The sequence below is a fragment of the Catharus ustulatus genome, chromosome 18 (genome assembly GCF_009819885.2).
Source record: "Catharus ustulatus isolate bCatUst1 chromosome 18, bCatUst1.pri.v2, whole genome shotgun sequence".
Lineage (NCBI taxonomy): Eukaryota > Metazoa > Chordata > Aves > Passeriformes > Turdidae > Catharus > Catharus ustulatus.
This window is the reverse complement of record NC_046238.1, coordinates 3,721,552-3,743,662: the sequence shown is the minus strand read 5'-3', so window position 1 is coordinate 3,743,662 and position 22,111 is coordinate 3,721,552. Positions and strand designations below refer to the sequence as shown.

At 42.8% G+C, this 22,111-nt stretch overlaps 1 protein-coding gene across 4 annotated transcripts in view; it reads left to right on the top strand.

Moving 5' to 3' along the window:
* HECTD4 (HECT domain E3 ubiquitin protein ligase 4) overlaps window positions 1-22,111 on the top strand; it is a 65,545-nt gene that overhangs the window by 17,483 nt on the left and 25,951 nt on the right. The window contains exons 9-39 of one of the 4 annotated variants that reach the window (XM_033075505.1): window positions 1,153-1,314; window positions 1,410-1,523; window positions 1,722-1,862; window positions 2,197-2,429; window positions 2,832-2,977; window positions 4,767-4,837; window positions 5,289-5,394; window positions 5,949-6,069; window positions 6,872-6,994; window positions 8,160-8,284; window positions 9,303-9,456; window positions 9,714-9,814; window positions 10,582-10,780; window positions 11,690-11,809; window positions 12,865-12,969; window positions 13,537-13,700; window positions 14,004-14,237; window positions 14,372-14,564; window positions 14,719-14,823; window positions 14,907-14,995; window positions 15,266-15,441; window positions 16,105-16,240; window positions 16,371-16,512; window positions 16,625-16,791; window positions 17,306-17,452; window positions 18,542-18,726; window positions 19,079-19,232; window positions 19,466-19,746; window positions 20,154-20,343; window positions 21,167-21,248; window positions 21,823-22,025. In XM_033075505.1, the coding sequence (XP_032931396.1) occupies window positions 1,153-1,314; window positions 1,410-1,523; window positions 1,722-1,862; window positions 2,197-2,429; window positions 2,832-2,977; window positions 4,767-4,837; window positions 5,289-5,394; window positions 5,949-6,069; window positions 6,872-6,994; window positions 8,160-8,284; window positions 9,303-9,456; window positions 9,714-9,814; window positions 10,582-10,780; window positions 11,690-11,809; window positions 12,865-12,969; window positions 13,537-13,700; window positions 14,004-14,237; window positions 14,372-14,564; window positions 14,719-14,823; window positions 14,907-14,995; window positions 15,266-15,441; window positions 16,105-16,240; window positions 16,371-16,512; window positions 16,625-16,791; window positions 17,306-17,452; window positions 18,542-18,726; window positions 19,079-19,232; window positions 19,466-19,746; window positions 20,154-20,343; window positions 21,167-21,248; window positions 21,823-22,025 (4,669 nt within the window). Of the gene's footprint in view, window positions 1-1,152; window positions 1,315-1,409; window positions 1,524-1,721; window positions 1,863-2,196; window positions 2,430-2,831; window positions 2,978-4,766; window positions 4,838-5,288; window positions 5,395-5,948; window positions 6,070-6,871; window positions 7,001-8,159; window positions 8,285-9,302; window positions 9,457-9,713; window positions 9,815-10,581; window positions 10,781-11,662; window positions 11,810-12,864; window positions 12,970-13,536; window positions 13,701-14,003; window positions 14,238-14,371; window positions 14,565-14,718; window positions 14,824-14,906; window positions 14,996-15,265; window positions 15,442-16,104; window positions 16,241-16,370; window positions 16,513-16,624; window positions 16,792-17,305; window positions 17,453-18,541; window positions 18,727-19,078; window positions 19,233-19,465; window positions 19,747-20,153; window positions 20,344-21,166; window positions 21,249-21,822; window positions 22,026-22,111 lie in introns of all 4 variants that reach the window. The other 3 variants (XM_033075503.1, XM_033075504.1, XM_033075502.1) reach the window with 3 other exon arrangements.

Genomic DNA, 22,111 nt, shown 5'->3' with positions numbered 1-22,111 from the left:
CTGAGCTCTTAAAAAAAACCCAGAGTGTGATTTTTGGCTCATTTCCCAAAATATGCAGTTGGAAAATCCGCGGTTATCAGTTCCTGGGTTAAATGAGGGTTGTGAGGAAAGTTCAGGGATGGAAAATGGGATGCAACCTTTTCCAATTCCATGATTGGACTGATTTGGACAATCTGATGTTGTATTTCTCTGCTGGCAGCTCAACTGGACTTTTAATTGGTGTGTGAAAATGGCCTGCAGGTTAGAAAATGGAATTACTGCTTCTCCAGTCACTGGAATATTACAAATCTTAGGTGGTTTTGCACTTTCTTGAGGTCATCTGCACAATGTTTGGGAATTCTTTTATGGAAACAACCCAAATTAATGAGGGAATCTTGAATGAGCTGCACTGGGTGCTTTCAGGATGATCTGGAGCTTTGTTAGATTTGTCTGGAGATTTTATTGAGTTTATCTTGAATGATTTCTTTTCTTCCTTCACAAGTACATGAGTTTTCTTTCTTCAATTTGAAACAACTGGAAGTATTTCCATAAAAATAAATTATACATGAAATGGCTCTACTTCCAGGGAATTTGGCAAGGAGTTGGCTTGGAGAGCTATTTTAAAGGTTGTGTTTTGCCATTTAACAACTCAAGTGCTACAGAAAAAGGAGAGTAAATGGCTATTCCTGGCTGATTCTTGAGTCAGCACTCAGGAAGTGTTGATCAGCTGTTGCAGGGGGGAGATCATTTGGGCTGTCTGTGTTTCATGAGGAGCAGGAGAAGTTAAAACAGTAAATGCATAGTGAATCTCCAGTGATCTCTGTGATGAGATCATCTGACTCCAAGTGCTTCCACTGGAATTATCACCACACAATTCTCAATAATTTTGGTTGCACCTAATTTTTTTTAAATTTTATTTTGAAGTTGTTCTCTTTAGTTGAATAACCTGTGAAACTCTTTGTAGCCTTGTGGGGATTGATGCTGAATGTGTGAGGTTGGGAGGCCACACAGAAGTCATGGATGCCCCATCCCTGGAAATGCTCAAGGTTCATGGAGCTCTGCAGAAACTTCTTAACAGAACTTCTAAACATCAATTCCTCTGAAACCCCGAGCAGAGCTCTGCCTTGCTGTGCTCAAGTGCAGTTTGTGACCTTTCTCTGGTGTATATTACAGCTGCCAACACAAGCTGTGGGCTGCCCCTGAAGATGCTGAGGAAGACCCCAATCTACACGTGTGGGACCTACCTGGTGATGCTGGTGCCGCCCCCGGGGGGCTCGGGCAGTTCGGCCACGCGCTCGCTCTTCGGGGGCACCAGCGCTTTGTCCTCCCTAAAAAGTAAGTCAGAGCCATTTGTGGCAGTCTGGGAGCCCTTGGCTGTCTGGAATGCAAGAAACTTCTCAGGAATTGATTGGAGCTGTGTTTCTGTGCAGTTCTTGCCTCCAGCCTGGTGTTCAACATCTCGGATGGGCAGTTCACCAGCAGGGCGGATCTGATCGACGCCGCGGGCAGCTCGCTCGGACGGGGGGCTCTGGTGCCAGGCCTTGGTAAGGAGCACAGCACTCCCTCACATCCTAAAGAATCCATCTGGCTTTGAATTTGCAGTCAGCTGCTCTGCAGTGAGGTGGGGTTGCATGTCCATAGTGAAATTTTAAAGCAAATCGTTTGGATTTACGATGCCTATAAAGATGCTTCAGTCTGGTTTTTCTGCTGAATTGATGTGGGAAATGTTTTCCTTCTCTCAGGTGCCTGTTATGATACAATGAATAACATGATCTGGACGTGCTCCAATGATTATATTGATCAGTGGTGCAATCCTGGGAACCAGGCATTCCACTGTGTGTGCCAGAGGCTGGGAGTGAGTCATGTCATTGCAGAGCCCAAAGGTGAGGGGAACCCAGGGGTCAGCACTTTGTACAGAGGGGAAGGGAAACACAGGAGTGGCAGAGAAAAACAGACAGAAACTGCCTTGCTGTTAAAAACTGAGTTCATTCCTGAAAAGAGTTGTAACTATTGGTCATGGTTTAGCTTTGATTTAAGAGGGAAAAGTACAAAGTGAGATATGTGGAAGATTGCAGATTTTTGCTGCCTTCAGCACATTAAAAATATGTTTTGGGTAATCCTTTCATGCCCTGAAGTTGATTTATTGCATTTTAGAAGCAAAGGTTGATGATGCAGTCTGTGTTTATAGACAGCATTTGAACTCTCCTCTCCTTCCAGGGGATGCAACAACCACAAATGAGGTCATTAACCAATTACTGCACCATGTTGGTGCCATGTGCATCCATCAACTCAACCTCCTGGCAGCCAGCAACAACCTCCCCATCAGCAATTTTTTGGGCAAGCAGCATCCCATTGAAGCCCATCACCTGAGCAGCATCTGTGACATTATGGAGAAGGCCATGGTCAATGGAGACACCTGCATCATCCGCTGCATCCTCGTCGTCTTCCAGGTACAGAAACTTCCATGGGCTTCAGAATTCCCATGGAAAAGTGAAAAACTTGGTTTGGAGTACAGGCAACCACTGTTTTCATTTTTATTTAATTTTATTTCTTTTTCTCCATTGGAATCCATGTAATGGAGGTTAGCAGTGGCTTTGCAATATTTTGTATATTCATTTAAGAGCCCTAATTTAAATGTAATCTCTGTCTTTACAGATTAACATAAAACACAGACAGGTTATTTCCTTCTTTCTTTGTATATCTCTCCCCTCCATTTTTTGATTCAAAATCAAATTCTGACTCTCAGATTTCTAGACCCACACAAATAGTTTGAGAAACTGACTGCAGAAAATAAAACAATGTAAGTAATATTTATTTTTACTATTAATATTTTTGTCTTTAACTTTTCTTAGGTGGTTTTTAAATTTTTCTTCAGTCCCCAAACTGAAAGGAACAGAGACATTGTCAGAAGGTCTGGGCTGTTACTGTGGCAGTTACTGATGGCCCCAAGGGATCAGATCTGCTCTGAAATCCAGAAGGAAGTTTGTCTGGCTATTAGGTGAATATCTGTTTTATCAAGTACAACCTAACTCAGATTTTAGTTTCTTTGACACATGAACATTCACCTGGTATTCAGTTTAATATTACATTCACAGGAGAAAATATGTGATGGATTTTAAGATATAATATGGTAAATTACAGTTAAATTATTGCAGTTTGTGTGGAAGAGGAGAAGTACAGTATGTTGATCTTGATGAAATAACAGGTAGTAATTACTGTCTTACTTGTAATTTGGTTTTTTTACTTGCTTTCTTAAGGAGTTTTAAAAATGTGTATTATAAAATAGTTGCTAAATTCAAGTAAAGTTTCCTTGAACAAATTCCTTATTTAGTTACTGTTGTGTTCAGGAAAAGGCAAAGCTGGTGTTGGCAGCTCTTACCTCAGTGTTTTAAGTGGTAACACTGGAGTTCTGAACAAAAGGAACCTCAGGAGAAGCAGAAATAATAATGCTGGAGGGGTTAATAATACTGGAGGGATTAATAATACTGCAGGGATTGATAATACCTGAGCAATGCTCTGAGACTGAAGACCCATGAAAAACAAAACCAAACTGTGGCTGTATCTCCTGAAAAGGAGATAAGGGAGAGCTCAGGGCCAAGGAATGCTGGCTCCAGTGTGCCAAGGACAAACAGAACCTGCATTTTCCAGTGGGAAGTGCTCCAGAGGTTGAGAACAAAATCTTTTGAAGATCAACCTGCATTTTCTTGGTGTGAATCACAGCATTCCAAATTTCTGTGCAACTCTGAGTGCAGAATAATTTGGCACAGGAGGATTACCTGGCATTTTCAGGGCTGTGTCTCCTGTGTGTTCCAGTGCTTGTTCCACAGCTCCAAGGTGGGCACTGGCTGATGTTTCCTTCCTCCTGTTTTCTCCTTGGGGGATTTTGGTGCCAGTGGAACCCTCAAAGGGAGCTGGCAGTGTGTGATAACTTTTCCTGAGGTTTCTATCAGAGTGGATCAGCATGAGCTGGAGGGAAGGAAGCTGCAGTAATCTCTACTCTCAGTGTGAAGCTGAAAAACATCCCAGGTTGTTTTGTTTTTTTTTTGGTTTTTTTTTTTTCTGTTACTGAAAAAGAAAAGGGAAAGGAAATGGCAAAGTTGTGTGATGATTTCAGCACTTCAGGCAGGCATGGAGTGCTCCTTTGAAGTGATTGTGATCTCAGTGGGGGAATTCACATGGAAAGGACAGAGTTCATCACAAGTTAGAGGGAAAAAGTCTCCACCTGGAATGTTTCTGCAGAGCTGGGGTGTTCCTGAAATGCTCCTTCCAGAATCTTCTGTGCAGCTTAAACTAAAGCTTCTATAGAGCCAGTCTCCACAAAGTACAAAACTGCAGCAGTGGTGATTTCTTGATTATTGTATTTTTATTTTTTCACTGTTCTTGGCACAGAGGAGCCTCAGCTCTTACCCCATCCCAAAGTTTTTGGAGGTTTTCTCTGAGCCATCATCATTTTTCCTGACATCTCTGTTTCTTAACAAACTGATTGTGCTGCCCTGTGTGCAAGTGATGAATGGGGAGTTTTCCAGAGGGAAGCAAACAGCTCTTGGAGAAGCTTTAGGATCTAAACAATAAAATATAATTGATTACAAGAGATTCCTGGAGAAAACAGCTGCTAATGTCCTAATATTGATGTTAAAATCTGGAGATGCTTTTCTAAGCCTTTACACAGACATTGTAAATGTTCCGTCAGGTGCTGAGTCTGTGGTGCCATTTGTCACCTGTCCACTGAAATGCTTTTGTTCACTTCTAAACCCATCAAGTAATGCCTGGTTTTATTTTTTCCTTAGCTCTGGTTTAAATATCCTGTATCCTGGAGAAGCAGAAATCAATAATTTATTGAAATTGGTCTTAACTGAAGGTGAGAATGTCTTATTGCCTGGTGAGAGTGGGGTTTTTCTGAGAACAAAATATCAAAGTGCATCTCAAGCTTAGAGGGAGAGCTGCTTTAAATCCATACTTTTCTAGGCAATTATGGAATGCTTCAACTTCCAGGTGGAGAAAAGGAATATCTGCAAGTACTCAATCAGAGGTGATGTTAGAGCTCAGTGAAGGAGGAATCATGTCCTCAAGTTCACCAGGAAATGGGAACCTGTTTTTGGAAGCAGCTGATGCTCAGGAATTTGTTATTTCACAGCAATTTGGTGCAATTTGGGAATTTCCAACAGTGCCATGGGCAGGAAAAGTGTTCCCAGTCTGGGACAGCAACCCTGGGAATGGAGCCATTCCAGTCTGTGTTAAATGAGGGATTGGGGAAATAAAATCCAGTCTGTAAAATGCTACTTTGCAGAAGTTTTTTATTTCCCTTCTAGGAGAGAGGAACAGTGGCCTCTCGCAGCTCCGGGACGTTATCCTGACCAATTTGGCTGAGCAGCTGCAGAACAACAGATTTGGGAGTGAAGATGATGATCATTACAGGTAAAAACTCTATTTACAGAACATTTTTCTGTTATTTTCATGAGATGAACTTGCAGGAACTTCTGCTTGGTGTGTTCCTGCAGTGTGACCTGAATGGTGTTTGTGTCTGTGGGGGAAGGTTTCTCTAGGGTGAGGGAGAGATTTGATGTTTTAGGGCAAATTTTGGATGTTTCTGTACCCAGCCTGGGTTTGGAATTCTTTGTTGCTTGCCATGTTCATGGTAAATTTGAATGATAATTTAATAAGTAGGATTTTATGGTATTTCTCTGCATGTCATAGGTGACTTTCCAGTAGTAAAACTCAATACATGTTCAGTTTGGGAGGAGTCTTTTATAGGAGCCATAAAAAATCAGATTTACATCAGCACAAAGCCCTGGAAATCTGTTGTGCTTGTTAAACATTTCAGCCTTGGGGTTTTTCATGTCTGAATTTGAAGTTTGATCCTTGTTTAGGTTTCTCATAAACTGAACTCCTGCTTGCAGAGAGGGCTGAGCTGTACAAAATGCACAATAATTCCTGATTAACACTTTGCCCCTTTCTTGCCTCTCTCGAAGACTCAATGATGAGCTCTTGCACTACATCCTCAAGATTGTTGTCAGAGAATCTTGTGTCTTAATCACCAAGTGCCAAACTGTATCTAAAGATGACTTTCAAAGGCTTCTTTCAACTGTGCCTGTAAGTAAAATGTGGTTTGATAAAAGCATCTTTGGCTTCTTTTCCTCCTTGAATCCTTCTCTGAGTAAAAGGTGAAACTTTTACACTTGTGTCTAAACAAATCCAGAAGAATTGTCTTTTGTTAGTGCTGTGCAGGGAAGAAAAGAATGATTTCTCACACCAAAGGAATGGGTTTATACACTGATGTATTTTCCAGTTGCTCTGGTTGCTGTTCAGTTTAAGTGAAGTCTGTGGATTTCAATATTCAAAGCCTTACAGCAGTTTGATTAAAAAATCCAACATGCAGTTGTGTGTTGTGGTTCATACAGGCTGGAAGAGTTATGAAAGAGTCACAGAAATGAGTGAGAGCTGACATTTGCTGGTAAAACTCTGGGCAGCTCCCTGAGAAGGGCAGGTTGAGCTTCCAGAAAAACACCAGAAGGGGCCAGGATGTCCTGACCTGGGGGGGAGGAGAAGTGTGGAACCATCACCTTCAGGAGTGTGAATTGCATTTATCTCTCTTGTGGCATTATCTTTTCAGAATTAATTAATTCTTGGAGTTCCTGCATATTGCTATAACATTCCAAGCCTGAACAAAGTTTTGCTGCCTCGATATTTTTGATTTATTTCACAAAATTCAACGTTTTGCAGCCGATTTCTTAAATAGATAAAATAATTCCTTTATAAAATTATATAAAATGCTCTTTCTTTTCTCCTTCCTCAACCTTTTTTTCCTCTCTCCAACTCCCAAGCCTGAGGCTTGCCTGACTCAGGGTTGATGAAGGGTTTGGATAATTGCAAGTTTTACTTATTTGTGTTCAAGGCTGCGTCCTCGTGCTTGCGGTACCTGATGGCTGTGCAGAACCACCTCCTCAGTAACACAATTCTGATTAAACCTGATGACAATGATGACAGTGACAGCTCCTTGCAGGGAGAGACATTGAAGGTACAGGTAAACACCAAGTTTTATTCTAGTATGGCTCTCTCCAGTCAGTGTGCCTGTGACACCTTGTTCCTGCAGTGCATTTGCTGTTTGCTGGTGGTTGTTTTTCCTTTTGATAGAGTTTAAATAGCTGGAGAACAGGGAAAAACAGTCCAGAGTAAAATCTGTGCTCAGGATTGCAGCTTCCATTCCCTATTATCAGTGAGAGCAAACACTTGCCTTCCTAAATCTATCTATAATGAGATTTTAAATAGATTTTAATTCATATGTGCTGGCATGGGAATTTCCTTTACAACTATGCATTTTTTCTTCTCCAAATCACTCAGGTGGTCCTTCAAAAAGTATTTTAAATAATAGAAATAATAATAGAAAAGGAATTTCTTATTTGCCTTAAATGGCTTCTGCTTTTTTGCAGTTTAAACAAAGTTTATGTAGAACCACCTCCATCAGTTGTCTGAAATAGGGAGAATAAAGTTTGTGCCAAGGAAGCTGGTAGAGGACAAGGTTTGAGGACAGGATTTGGTAGAGGACAAGGTTTGAGGACAGGCTTTGGTTGATTGAAGTTTTTTAGGATGCTACATTTCACACTCCTTCATCCAACTCCCACCTTGGCCCTGGAGTGCAGGTTGTCTGCTCATGGTAGTTTTGTTATAATTCTTCCCTAATGGAATTGATTTCTGAATTTCTGCAGTTTTGCTCAGCTGGTTCCCTCTTTGAGGCTGGGGGTGTTTGTGAGCTGCTGCAGTTGGAAGTGATTTGTTCAGGCTCATTGAGTAAATGCTAACTGCTGGAGTATTTCTCTTGTCTCACTATTCACTGTTCATTGTTCAGTTTTTCTCTCTGCAGTGCTGCTCATCCCTGCTAGGACATTGTCACCAGTGCTGTGCCTTGGCTGGCTCTCAGCTCTCTCCTGTGCTGGACTTGGGGCTTCCTTCCCTCTAGAAACTGGATGTGCATCCTGTAAAACATGCACCTAGTTTCTCCCAGCACTTTGGGGCTTAACATTAATCAAATTTAAGTCTTGGATGAATCTCCTGCTGCAGGCCTGCCAGGTCACATTATCATTCTTTTCATTTGGAAATCCATTTTGTTGTTCTGTTGTCCTTTTTTGGGGGTTCTCTAAGAATTTAAGTATCCTGTAACTCTTTTTTTTTTTTCTTTTTCTTAGGAACTCAAGACCAGCATTTTGTCTCTTGCCACACAAATTCTGACAGGATGTGATGAAGTCTTAGAAATGCTGCAACAAGTCACTACAGCACTAATTAACAGTGACATTTCTGACAGGGAGCAAAGGTAAGGCAGTTGGGAGGATCCTAATTTGGAACCAGGCAACTGCTGCTCTTTGTGCCTTATTGTTACAAGCACAGTTAGCATTAATTATTCTTTATCAATTTGTATTTGAGCTTGGAATGCACAGGAACTGTTTCTTCCTGTGGTAATTGTTGAGCACTCAGCTGGAGGAGAATTTAGAATCCCTCTCTGTGTCAGTCATGATCATCTGTAGGTTGATATTTCTGTAGGAACCTCAAATTGGGAAGGTTTTAGTCAGTTGTAATGGTATTTATGAGTAGGACACCTGGAAATAAACTGTAATTACCTGTAAATACTCCTGTAACTAGAACAATCTGTTTATTTTTCAATTCTTGATTATCCCATCCCTAATAGCTGGATTGGATATTTATATATGCCAGTCCTTGGGTGGTGATTTGATATCCCACATATTCCATCTCCTGCCCTTCCCTGTCTCCCCTCTCTTAAAAATACACCTTGGGAATGGGGTGGAAATAAAAGCTGTGAACTTTTCTCTGCTCAAACAAGCAGCTCCCTGTCCCAGCTGTGCTCCAGGTTTCACTTTCTGCTTCCCTGGGCCTGCAAGATTAGTTGTGTTTATTGACAACACACAATTCCTGGGTGATATTTTCATACGCGCTCGTGTTCAAATATATTTTTGTAGCTGCAGATCCTTTTCAAGTCCTTTGAGCTCCATGTGCTGGGAGCTGATATCCACACTGGTGCATTTGTGTTTGATGGGGACTTTCATCCCCTGTGCCCAGGGGAGCTTATCCTTCTCTGAGTAATTATGAAACTGTTGATTTACTGTCTCTGCTCTCAGATTGTTCAGTGAGAACTGTCAGCAATTCAAGGTCACTGACACTTGGGAGAAATTGTAGTGGTTTCAAGATTGTTTTGGGGATTTTGTTAATATAATACAAACATTCTCTGCTGAGTTCTGAATTGCTGCTGCAAGATGAAGCAGAAGTGCTACTCTGTGAAAAGAGCTGTTCCTGTGTAACTCTGGCTCTCCTTGCAGGTTAAAAGGCCTGGAGCAGATCACAAAGGCCACCATGCTTGGCCACCTGCTGCCTGTGCTGCTGACATCCCTGATGCACCCCAACCTGCAGACCCTGACCATGGCTGATGCCCTGATGCCTCAGCTGGTGCAACTGGTCCTTTACACCAGCCAGGTATGGGCTCTGTGCCACCCCTGGGGCCTCCAAAATGCTGCTCAGCTTCCTCCAGAGACTCACCCACACCCCAGAGTTCAGATTCTCAGCAGCTGCCAAAGCTGCTGATGCTGAGTGTTAAACTTGGCTTCTCCAGGAGCTACTCAGTAATGATTTATTGTCAATAATTATAATAGGATTGTTAATGATGTCAATAATGAGCTCTTTAAATGCTTTACAGTTTGCATGTCCCTAACACTGTGTATTTTGGGCCACAGACTGCACTGCTGCTAAAAACCCAGTCTCCAGTTTTCTCAGAGCTGAACAGTTCCCCCAGTTGTGCTCCAGAGCAGAAAGGGAAGCAGTTACCTGATGAGAGGTGATTTTCTTTACATTTGGGTCTTTTCATGGGATAAACTGAACTATAATGTCTATTTGACCAGCAGTTTTTATTTGAATTATTTTTAAAGGTGTGCTGGAATGATTTCTAAGGCTGTCTCAGTTTTATGAAAGCTTTTGCAAAAGGCAGTTAGTTCCAAATTTTGTTCTCTATATAGACTTAAACTATTTATAACTTCAGGTTGTTTACACAGATTATGGTTTGTTTTGGGTTTTTTCCTCACCTCAAGCATTAGAAATGAATTCTAAATGTTCCTCTCACAATAAATTAGGCTAAGGAGGACCATCAAGAGAAAATGTAAATTGCTCTGGCAGCATGAGATACAGAATTAAAACCATTGCAAAGCTATTAAATGGTTTAATTTCCAGAGAAATAACATTTTTAACTCCTGCATTTAAATGCTGTGTCTCAGCTTAAAGTTTTCCAGCTCCTGCTTAGGGACAGAAACAAGCTGCTAAAATCAAATTAAAAATGCTTACTTACAGCAATGGAGAATTTAGAATACTAAAGAATTTGTGACAATGGGTTTTTTGTGAATAAGAGTACATGTAATGTATGAATAATGATGATAAAATATATAATTATATAATGATAATAATATGTATAATATATGAATTCCATCAATACAGGAGTCAGTTCCTTGTCTCTGTGTGTCAGTACTGAGAGGTGATTTTTAATTCCTTTCTATCTGAATGACAACAATCTCTGTGCTGTATTTGAAGCCCAATTTCTCCCTCTAATTTCAGGATGCTGGAGGAGAAGGAAGAGCCAGGATTCCTGACTGGTTTGAAGATTCCTGCTCCCTGGGCTGCTGGCAAGACTGTGGAGACAGTGCATCCTGTCAGGGATAATTATAAATTTAAGGAAACTGTCCACATTCCAGGAGCCCGCTGTTTGTATCTTAGATTTGACAACAGATGCTCCTCCCAGTATGATTATGACAAGGTAAGCAAGGGCCAGCTCAGCACCTCTGCAGTCAGGGAATTCCCTCCAAAAAAAATGGGAATTCTGCCATGGGACAAGTGTGGGGGGCTCCAGGGATTGGGAGATTGAGGGGTGGTTTGGGTTGGTTTTTCCCCTCAGAAATTCTGTCAGTTCTGGTTTTTTAAGAAATAATTTCAGGTTGGCTCAGGCTGTCCAAGTTTGACTTTTCTCATTTTCACTCATGTTCAGTTTTCCTTATTTCCTTATTTTAATCCAACTGCCTCCTTTGACCAGCACAGCTGGTTTAAACTGGGCAGAGCTGGAGAGATTCCTTTCTCCCTGATGATAAAGAGTTTGTTTACCTGGATTACTAGGAATAAATAATTTTGAGAACAACCAATGGCACTTTTCCACTTTGTATTATCAGAGAGTGTTGTCAGAGTGTGTTATCAGAGTGTATTATCAGAGCTGAGTGCTGCTGTTTATTCATTGGCACAGAGCAAGTCCTGATGCTCATAAATAACTAATGGGAGTATCCTCAATATTAATATCACCCATTACTGATTAAACTCCCACCAAAATCACTGACAAAACTTTGGCTTTGCTGGGAGCAGGATCAACTCCTCACTGCTGGGGAAGGAATTTGTTCTCTCCCTCAGGGCTGGCAGTCAGGATTGCTCCTGCTCTCTGCTCTGTGAGCAGGGACCAAACCCTGGAGTCCCTGAGTCCCTGTGTGCCACAGTTTCCCCATCTGTAAAATGGGGATAATAATACTTAACCCTGCTGCCCTCACAGAGCCTGTGAGGTTTGGTTCACGTGCATGGAGCGCTTCGAGAGTCGAAAGCGCGGTGGAAGTGCTAAGTATTATTATTATTATTAGGTTTTCTTGTTTTTCTCTTACAGTCTAACAGTGTATTTTATGTTTTGAAGTTGGTGATCTATGCTGGTCCTAGCACAAACAGTAGGAAGGTTGCTGAGTATGGAGGCAATACACTGGGATATGGCAGCCGTAGTGTCTTAGGAACGGGCTGGCCCAAGGACTTAGTGAAGGTACAGTATTCCCATGTGCACACTCCTTCCCCTAAAATCCCCTTTGGAAACCATGCCCAGCCCATTTTACCCTCCCAGCTTTGCATTCCAAGCTTTTAAATGTACAGTTATCCATGATGAGATCCCTGCTCAGGGAGCTGTTGTGTCCTTGGGGGAGAACTTGAAGCTCGGCTCTGTGTTCTCTGTGATGCTTCCCTTGGAGTTTGTTTTGTGTCTTCCTGGAGTTCCTGATGGAGATGTTTGGAGTCCTGGAGTCTCTAATGCTCTTCTCCTAAGTACACTCTCCTAGGAGAAGTTCTGTGCAGATTCTCTTAACCCCCAAATATATCAAGTAGCAAATTCCAACCATTTCTGTTGGATTTTCAAACTTCATTGGGTGCTTTTGGCAGTAAAACTAAGAAGAATCTCTCAAACTTCTTGAAACCTCAGCATTTCAGTGCTTTGGAAATGTGTCCCCTCACACTTTCTACAGTGTGATTTTATTTTTAATGTATATTTGTGCTTCTACATTGTCCCACACTAAAACTGGGCTTATTTACATAACAAAACACATTGTAAAAAGAAATCAGGAGGTAATAAAGTGGAAAGAAATTTCAGACAAGAGCTCCATTGTTCACAATCAGTAGAATTTTGTTTATTTTTCACACATGGATTTTGATACTATTGTGTAAGCAAGCTGCTTGATGAATTTGTTGTCATTCTTCAACTGAAGAGCTTGTCTGTCTTCCTTCAGGAAGAGAATTGTTAATTATTGCCTGGTTTCTTGCAGACAAACAGTGAAAATCAAGGCGAAGTAACACACTGCTAATTTCTGCTTTGGTAGTTCTTTTTGTTTTACAGCAGCAAAAAAAAATTTCCACTAAAAGATACCTTTACAAAAAGAATAAAAAAAACTTAAATCAGAATCTTATTTGAGATAAAAACACCCCCTAGATAACTGTCATTAAAAGCATTCATCTCTAAAAAAAAGCCTGTAAAAAAGCCTGTTTGTTTGCCTCAATTATTAAATATATTTTCTTTTTTTTCCCCCCTCTTCCTGCCGTGGATATTGGAAGGTGGAAGGAGACACGGTCACGTTCTCCTTTGAAATGCGGAGTGGGCGGGAGCACAACACTCCTGACAAAGCCATGTGGGGCTTTGCCTGCACTGTCCGAGCCCAGGTATTGCAGGGGGAAATGCCAGGGGAGAGCTGCAGCCTGCACTGCCTCCTCCTGCCTGCCACACATCCCACCCCATGGAAATGGAAACCAGACTGGTTGGGGCAGTGAGATAAACCCAAGAGTTTGGGATGCAGAGATGGCTGGGGATGGGCTGGCACTGGGGATTCATGGAGATCGTTTTTATCAAATATCTGTTCCTGTCCCCATCCAGCATCCTTGCTGCTTGGGGGTCAGCATTTCTTTGTAACAAGCCCTGAGGAAATAATGATTCCAGCCCTGGAAGAACAGAGGGGAGGGATTCTGGGATCAAACACAGGGAATCCTGAATCCCACTCCAACTTGGGATAATAACTTCACCTGTTCCTTCTTGGTTCAGGAAAATGTTTAAATCCCTTCTTGTCTTGAGTTGTTCTTACAAGTTGCTGTTAATTGTTGAGCATTTTTTGTGTAAGAGTTAAAATAGATATCAATTTAAAATATTATGTGTAAAATCTCCTGTCTTGAATCTGTTGGAAAGGACTTCCTGATGGATTGCTTGAACTTCACTTCTCCCTGTTCCTGCTGCAGGAATCCTCAGAGGATGTGTCAGGAGGTTTGCCTTTCCTGGTTGATCTGGCCCTGGGCCTCTCTGTGCTGGCCTGTTCCATGCTGAGGATCTTGTACAATGGGCCAGAAATTACCAAAGATGAAGAAACCTGTCAAGAGCTCTTAAGATCTAAACTCTTACAAAGGTAAAAAAAAATAAATCAATTTTGATCTGAGTGTTTTGTGAATTCTTGTATTGAAGTCTTGTGCTTTAAGGTGATGTTTGGATTCATTTTTCCTGTAGTTTGTTCAACAGTTTGTGTTGCAAACTGAGGGAATATTCTCCTAAACAGGGGGGTTTTAGAATAAAAGGAGGGTTGGTTATGCTTGGTACAAACCACACTTCATATATTAATATTTAATCTTTGTAATGTATCATTGATTGATGTTGATTTCTCAATGAGGGAGGAAATAAAAATCCTTTTAATTGGTTTTTCCTCCTTTTGCAGGTGCCAGTGGCAGGTGGAAGCCAACGGGGTCATATCTCCAGCCCTGACTCCAAGCCCTTCCCCTTTGCCTCTCACCATAGAGGAGGACAGGGAGTTCACATATCCCTCTGATGTGCTGGTGCCTCCTGTTGGACACTACTTTGATCTGCCCAGGATTAGGCTGCCCCCAGGAATCATGATCAAGCTCAGGGAAATTTCTGGACGTGCTCGGCCTCAGTTTAGACCCAGTATAAAGTAAGGAGTCCTTGTTTCCCTCTGGGCTTTGAACTTTCTTTGTGAATGCAGCATCTGATGATTTATTGAATGTGAATTGTCCAAGTTGGTCTCTTACTCCTGATTAATGAGTTTGGCTTTCCCTGGAACCCTAGGGAAGTGATCCAGCCAGAAGTCATGGAGGAGATGGTGGTTTCATGTGTGATTAAACATCTCAATTTGGTTGATGCTCTCCAGTCCCTGATAAATTTCCAATATCAGGAGGAACACGCTGAGGAATATGATTTACTTTGTAAAATTATGGGAGAGACCTTCAAGAAGCTGAATGCCATGGAGAGACAACTGCAGGTAAAAAGAAAATTATTTAAAAGAATAAAAGGCTTGTTTTGAGGTTAAAGCTGTATTTTAGCACCACAGAAATACAAAATGTACTCAGATTTCTTATTTTAAATTCCCTTCTACAACTTAAGTGCAACCAGTGTGATTTTTGTGTCTCTATCAGAGTGTGGCTGAGCTGGAGCAGAAGTGGCAGAACGAGGTGGATGATGCCATGCACGGGAAGCTGGAGAACAATGTCCCCTTTTTTTATGACTATCACTTCAATGAGGTGAGCCCTGGGGCTGCTGGGGGTGCTTGTGCCCCACTCTGCTCCCTCAAAACATGTTCATCCTTCTCCTTCCCTTTGTTTAGAGCAAGATGAAGGAGCTGGAGCTTCTGTGTTCAATGAAGGAAGTTTCTTTTGATGGGAGTGATCTTGAGAACGTGGTCCTGGCGTTAAGGTCAGTATTAAGGGCAGCTTCAGGGGAATTCCAAAAGTATCTGAAAAAATTATTAGAAACTTCTATACTTAATATGTTAATATTAATACCTACAACTCCTTGTGTTTCCTAATGAATCACTTATTTATTTCTTCTGCTTTCTCCTTTGTTGGCACAGAACAAACTGATGCCATAACTCCTCTTTAGCTGACCTTTCCCACAGTAACACTTCCCTTCTGAAACCATTCAGACATGGACTTGCCTTCTTTTGCTTCCCTTACATAATCCTAGGGAGAAGTTTTTCCAAGAGGTGAATTCACTGATCCAGAAGACCTCTCATCCCTTAGCAAAGACAAAAACCTTGGTGAAGAGTTTGATGAACAGAGCAGAGCTGTTGTTACATGTGACCATTGCAGCACAGTCTGGGATCACAAGGAGCATATCTGGGACCCCTGCAGAGACTCCAGGTACCAGCATTTGCTAAAGATCCCTTTTATTTCTTAGTTTTCTCTCTTTTGCTTTAAATTAAACTATTTTCTTCCTAAATAAAATGAATTCTTTTACAATAAATAAAGTCGAGTTTTTGTTTTCTGATTGCCGTGGTGATGGTAAATAAGAATCTGAGTAATGATAGGTGGAATTTAAACTTCAGTCTCCTGATTTCTTGAGAAAAAATACTTAACCAAATTTTAAAAATATGATTTGAAACAATTCCTGAAAGCAGGAAGATCCTCAGAGCTGGTTTTGTGTTTTGTTTGTAGTGAGATTTAATCATGTCTGAGCTGTAATTTCCACACTCTGTTTACATATTTCTTATGAAAACACAAGTGACTTGCAGTTCTTCTGAATCTCCCTTGTGTTTATCTTAACCTGTGCTGACTATTATTTTTTTAAATCTACATTTGGAAATTTGTGAATTTGAAGTCTTCAATTCCAAATCTTTAACTCTCAACAGGGTTGAAAACAGGAAAATTCTCAGATCTGAGCTGCACGTTCTTGCTTAGACTGGGTTTTCCCCACCCTGTGTTTCAGCTTCCACTGGGATATCCACCAGTGCTTTTAAAACCAGTTTGTAAATAATTTCCTGTGTCAGGAAGGACCTTTTTAATTATTATTTTGTAATACCTCAGCCTGTAAATCAGCCTCTGAGACCAAGGTGATCTCTCACGCCGTGCGCCAGCCCGTGTTCCTGCGCAGCATGTCGGCCCCGTCCGACCTGGAGATGATTGGCAACGAGGACATCGAGTTTGCCCGGGCCAGCCAGAGGTACAGCAGGGTTTGTTCCTCCCCTTATCCCCCTGAGCTGTTCAGTGATCAATCTGATCCAATTTATCAGCATTTGTGGCGCTTGGCTCAGCCACCTGCTGCCAGGTGTGACATTGCTGTTCCCTCGCAGGCGCCGGCACGTCACCAGCCACAGGAGCAGCTCCTTCACCCTGCTGCAGTCCCTGGCCATCGAGGACAGCAGGGACAAACCCACCTACAGTGTCCTGCTGGGGCAGCTCTTCGCTTTCATCGGCACAAACCCCGACCAAGCCGTACGTTGTTCTTGCGTTTCAAATCCCAGCTGGCTCAAAAACAGGAGCTGCCCTCTGTGTGTGTGTGTGTGTGTGTGTGTGTCTCACAAAAATCCCATCCCAAACCTCCCAGGTGTCCAGCAGCAGCTTCCTGCTGGCTGCCCAGACCCGCTGGAGACGTGGCAACACCAGGAAACAGGCGCTGGTGCACATGAGGGAGCTGCTGACGGCCGCCGTGCGCGTCGGGGGCGTCACCCACCTGGTGGGCCCCGTGACAATGGTGCTGCAGGGAGGGCCAAGGTGGGTGCATGCCTTCAGAATTCAGGGCTTTGGTCTCTGAGGAAGGGAATAAATTGTTTTGGGCAAGGGAAAACCAGAAGTGAGTGGTTGTGAGGGGACAAGTTGGCAGAGCTGAGGTTGCAACAAACGCTTTGTGGGGTGAAAAGGCAGAAATTTCTAAGAAATGCTTTTATTTATCAGTAGAACAACTTTCATACTGGGCTGATGTGTACCCAGGCATGTATAGAGGGTATCCTTCTCTCTATTTAATTCTACATTAATTTCAGTTAGGCATTAGTGGTAGATTTAGCTGATACTGCCTTCTAAATGCAGTAAATGTTTTGTATTTTGTTTGTAGCGAGATTTAATCATGTTTCATATGAAAATGAGTGACTTGCAGTTTCCCTTCCAACTCTCCCTTGATGAATTCTTAACATGCACTGTTATTATTTTTTATTATTACGATTTTCTTAAAGCTGCATTTTGGCAGTTTGTGAATTGAAGCCTTCCATTCCCAATGTCTAACCCTGCACAGGATTGAGGAGCTGACGTGTGGTGGGATGGTGGAGCAGGTCCAGGAGGCTTTTGGGGAGACGATGACGTCGGTGGTGTCGCTGTGTGCCCGCTACCCCATCGCCTGTGCCAACAGCATCGGCCTCCTGTGCACCATTCCCTACACCAGGTGGGAAGGCAAGGGGGGAATCCACACCTGGCCTTAGCAGGCTTTGCTTTAAGGAGCAATATTTGTATAAATACACCCCCCTTCATCATGAGGAATATCTGAGAACATCCAGTTAAATTCCCTCACAATTCCATCTGGGCAGGACAAGGGGGGAGGTGGAAGTAATTTCACCATTATAAGCTGCACCATTTTGACTAAAATTTTGGTCCGAACCCAAAGTGCGGCTTATAATCAGGTGTGGCTTATATATGGACAAAGAAAGAAAAGTTGCTGTTTTAGTTTGGAGGACAGGTGTCTGCTGAGAAAGGCAGGAGCTTCTCTTTGAAATGGAGAATGTAAACCCCCTCCCTCCAAATTGTTATAATTTTGAAATCAAGGGGCTCTCAGGCAAAGATATGGGAATTAGGAATAACAGTTCTTTACTAGGGAAATTAAAATAGAAATACAGCACTACAAAGAAACAAACCCCAAACCCTGACACAGTCAGAGCACAACCTGACACCCGTCAGGCAGGGTGTTGGCAGCAGTCCCATCCCATGGTGGCTGCATCCTCCTGCAGTGACAGATGTGGCTCAGTTGGAGCAGTGCTCCTGTACAAGGTGCAGTTTCCCTCCGGAGCTCCAGTGGGGATGTGGAGAAATCCGGTTTTCCTCTGGAGTCCAGTGGAGAAAGGGGCTCCCTTAGTGCCCCAAAACCTCTGTTTTTATCTTGGTAAGAAATGTTGGGCTCTTCCCCCTGGCTGGAGCAACTCCCAATGGGATGCAGTAATTTTATCAGTGCCACAGTGGGACTCAATGGCCATGAGCAGAAAATGACTGGCTGGAGGAAGGATGGGTTGTGAAAAGATAAAGAACACTGCCCTGCCTGGTTTCAATGGATGGCCCATTAGCAGAATATCTCCCACAGAGATAAGGATCACTGCCCCAACCCTCAACAGATGGTGACAGAACAGATACCTTTTATCACACTCTGGATTGTAACCTGCGGCTTATTATCGTGAAATTACTGTAATTAATTACTGAGCTAACAGCAAGCTCTGCATTCCCATGGTGATGGAGAGGTTCATTCCACCCTAAATTTCTCCTGCAGGAGTGAGGAGAAGTGTCTGGTGCGTAGTGGCCTGGTGCAGCTCATGGACAGGCTGTGCAGCCTGAGCAGCCAGACAGAGTCCAGCTCCAATGAAAAGCAGACCAAGAAACAGAAGGTGGCCACCATGGCTTGGGCTGCCTTCCAGGTGCTGGCCAATCGCTGTGTGGAGTGGGAGAAGGAGGAAGGTAGGAGCACTGGAGATAACTTCTGCTCTGTGTGTTAGACCTGGCTGAGGAGTGGTGTAAATGTATTCATTCACCAGGACTTAGGACTCTGTGGATTCTTAAGAAGTGAATAGAAAATTCAGTGGATTTTCTTCTTGCTGTTTTTTAATTCTGGCTTTTTTCCTCCCCATGGAAATAATTTCAAGTTTTGCCACTTGATTCTGTTTAAACATAATCAGAGAACCCAGAGGTTCTGAGTGGCATTTCTCCTGTGGTGGAATTCACCCATAGCACACTTTGGATGGCTTGTTTTTGAGGTGTGTACATTGATTTTTGTTGATCACAGCTGTGTGTTCTTCCATCCCTTCCAAAGGAGGTTCCACAGATGCTGTTCACTCTGGGCTGGCCAGGCAGGTCTCCAGCCTCCTCACCAACCATCTGGCCAGAGCCACTGAGTGCTGTGGCAACCAGGCTGCAGGGAATGATGCTCTGCAGGATGTCCTCAGCCTCCTGAATGACCTCTCAAGGTACCAGGCCTTTGTTCTGGAATATTTTCATCCTGTATATCAAAGATCAAAGGATCTTTTGTGGAATTTTTTTAAACCATTCTAAAACTGACCCTTAATCTTAGTGTTTAATCAGTGCTGTCAGATTATGGAAAAATTGCTACAGATGTTTTGTCAGGCACTGAAATTGCTTTTAATGCATCTTGTAAATGATAAATGATTTTTGGTTTTAATTTCAAGATTTTCCCTTTCAGGAGTCACATAGGCAAAGCCATCCTGAGCCAGCCAGCCTGTGTGTCCAAGCTTCTGTCCCTCCTCTTGGATCAGCGTCCTTCTCCCAAGCTGGTGCTCATAATCCTGCAGCTGTGTCGTGCTGCCCTGCCTCTCATGAGTGTTGAGGACTGTGGAAATGTGGAATTGCCTCCCTGGAGTTACTCAGTGCCCTCTCTGAACAGCGAGCAGGATGATCCCAGTGACCCAGCCTCCAAGATTGCCTCCCTGCTGCTGGCAAAGCTGGCTGATTATGTTGTGCCAGGTACCAGCAGCTCTTTGCTGTGCCCAAGGAACTCGTGTTTCATGGGATATAAAGGACCTTAAATCCCATCCCACCCCATTCCACACCTTCAGCTGCCCCAGGTTGTTCCAAGCCGCATCCAGCCTGGCCTTGAGCACTTCCAGGGGCAGCCACAGCTTCTCTGGGCACCCTGTGCCAGGAGCTTTTGTACTGACAGAAAGCTCAAGTGTTGGGAGGTGTCTGATGTATCACTGAGAGCAGGACATTCCTGTGACTTCCCATCTTCCTCCTGATTTCCCTGACCTCAGAGCAAAGTGGGGGGGTCCCAGTGATGTTTCAGGCACATCCCAGATGTGTCAATGTTAGTTCCAAGGGTTAAAAAATTCATGGTTTGTTTCTTTGTTTTCTTTTTTCCTTTCTACTTAAAGGCTGTCAGACAGTCCTTTCTCCAACTGCCTCTGAGCCAGATACCACCTTGGCAAAAGCCAGCCCTAAAAATTCCATCAAAGGTGATAAAGATCCTGGAGAAGAGAGCGAGGCAGTGGATGGTAAACTCTCTATTTTTATCCATAAAAGAGAAGATCAATCCTCCCATGAAGTCCTTCAGCCTTTACTAAGGTAATCTCAGCTCACTGGATTGGAATTAGAACCAGTTTTGTCAATTCCCTTTATCTTCTCCTTTTTTCCAGTGCTGCAGCTGCAGGAAAAATGCATCCTAGATATGAGTAAATGGGAGAGCAAAGTGTCTGCCCAGTGTGTTGTGCTTACTGGCAAAGCAGTAAGATAATGCAAAGGAACCTGGGAGCATCTTCATCTGTCTGAAAGCAATCTCATGAAAAATTAGCTACTTAGGCTCAGTGTTTCTGATGGAATATCATTTATCTTATTTATGGTGTGTCAAGCTGGGTAGGGCTAATAAATAGAACTGTCAAGGCAAAATGGCTTTAAAAGCACTGCTTCAATAATGCATAAGCTGGACAATAATTAGCTATTAAAAATTTTTAGTATTCTCAGCACCCACCTGGGTGTTGGGATCACTGAATGCCAATGCTGTCACCTCTTGCATTTTCATCTTCCCTCATTCTGTGGGTTGATTTTTGAGCCCATACTCTAAAAATGACACTAAAAGGCACGAGTGAAAAGTGAACTGAGAGCCCTGGGCATTTGTGATCAATAAAAAAAACATTTCATGAGGCTTCTTCCTGAGGGGGGAAGGGTTAAATTGCTTTGCAAATAACTGCATGCAATAGGATTAAATCCCCTCTGTAAATGGGGCATGTCCTTCACTGCCTAATATTTCTCTTGCTATGGAGCACTGAGCTACAAGGGTGGCTTCAAATCATTTCAAACCACCCACAATACATGAAATTGGGCTGTGTAGCTCAGCTGTGTTCTCCAGCAGTCAGAACAAAGCTCCTGTGTTTTGTTTCCCCTCCAACAGCAGCTCAGAAGGTCGCCCATTCCGACTGGGAACTGGAGCCAACATGGAGAAGGTGGTGAAGATGGATCGGGACATGACAAAAGTAAGAGCAGAAATAACTAAAGGATTGTTCAGCATCCTAAAAATTGATAATAATTGATAGCCAGTCAGAATTCTTGGGCTTTACTGATGCTAAAACCCCTCTGTTAAATGTTTTATTCATAATTTACCTCTGTAAATACAAATCAAATACAAGGGTAAATGATGAAAAAGAATTTCAGCTGATGCTTCCTGCAGCCATTGTAGGTCAGCAGGTTTAAGCCCCTTCAGTATTCTTTCTTCAAGTGTTTAATGCACATTGATAATGCAAATGTTAAACCACACACTTGAATTAAAATGTAATGTCTGTTTTCAGGTATGCTCTTGAGTGTTTGCACCAGGAACACTCAATGGTGGCTTTTTGATCAGAGAAACTCAACTGCTAATTTAAGAATGGAATGTCAAAGGCAGTGACTTGATCCCTGATCTCTCTGTAGATAATAAAAAGCAAAAGACAGAGCTTGTCTGTGACTAACACACACCCAGGAGAGGGTTTTGCTGTGTTCTCAGCACTTTTTACACGAGCAGAGTGACCAAACAGATCTGACATTTGCCTTCCATGGTAATTTCCTTTGCAGAGTGGCTGCTGTGAGGTCATTACAGAAGAAGCTGCTGCAGCTCTTAGGAAGGCAACCAAGTGGGCACAATCTGGGCTGATAGTGAGCGTGGGGCCACCCATAGAGACTGTCAATCCAGAGAGCACCAGTGGCTTGTCCACTGGGGACAAAAAGAAGACTGCACAAACTTCCATTTGCAGGGAGAGGAATTCGGAGCTCGCCAGGTAAATCCCTCAGTCTGCACTCTGCTTTTCTTTCTACCAATATTTTTAGATCATCTGACTGGGTTTTTTTCCTTTTTTTGTGTATA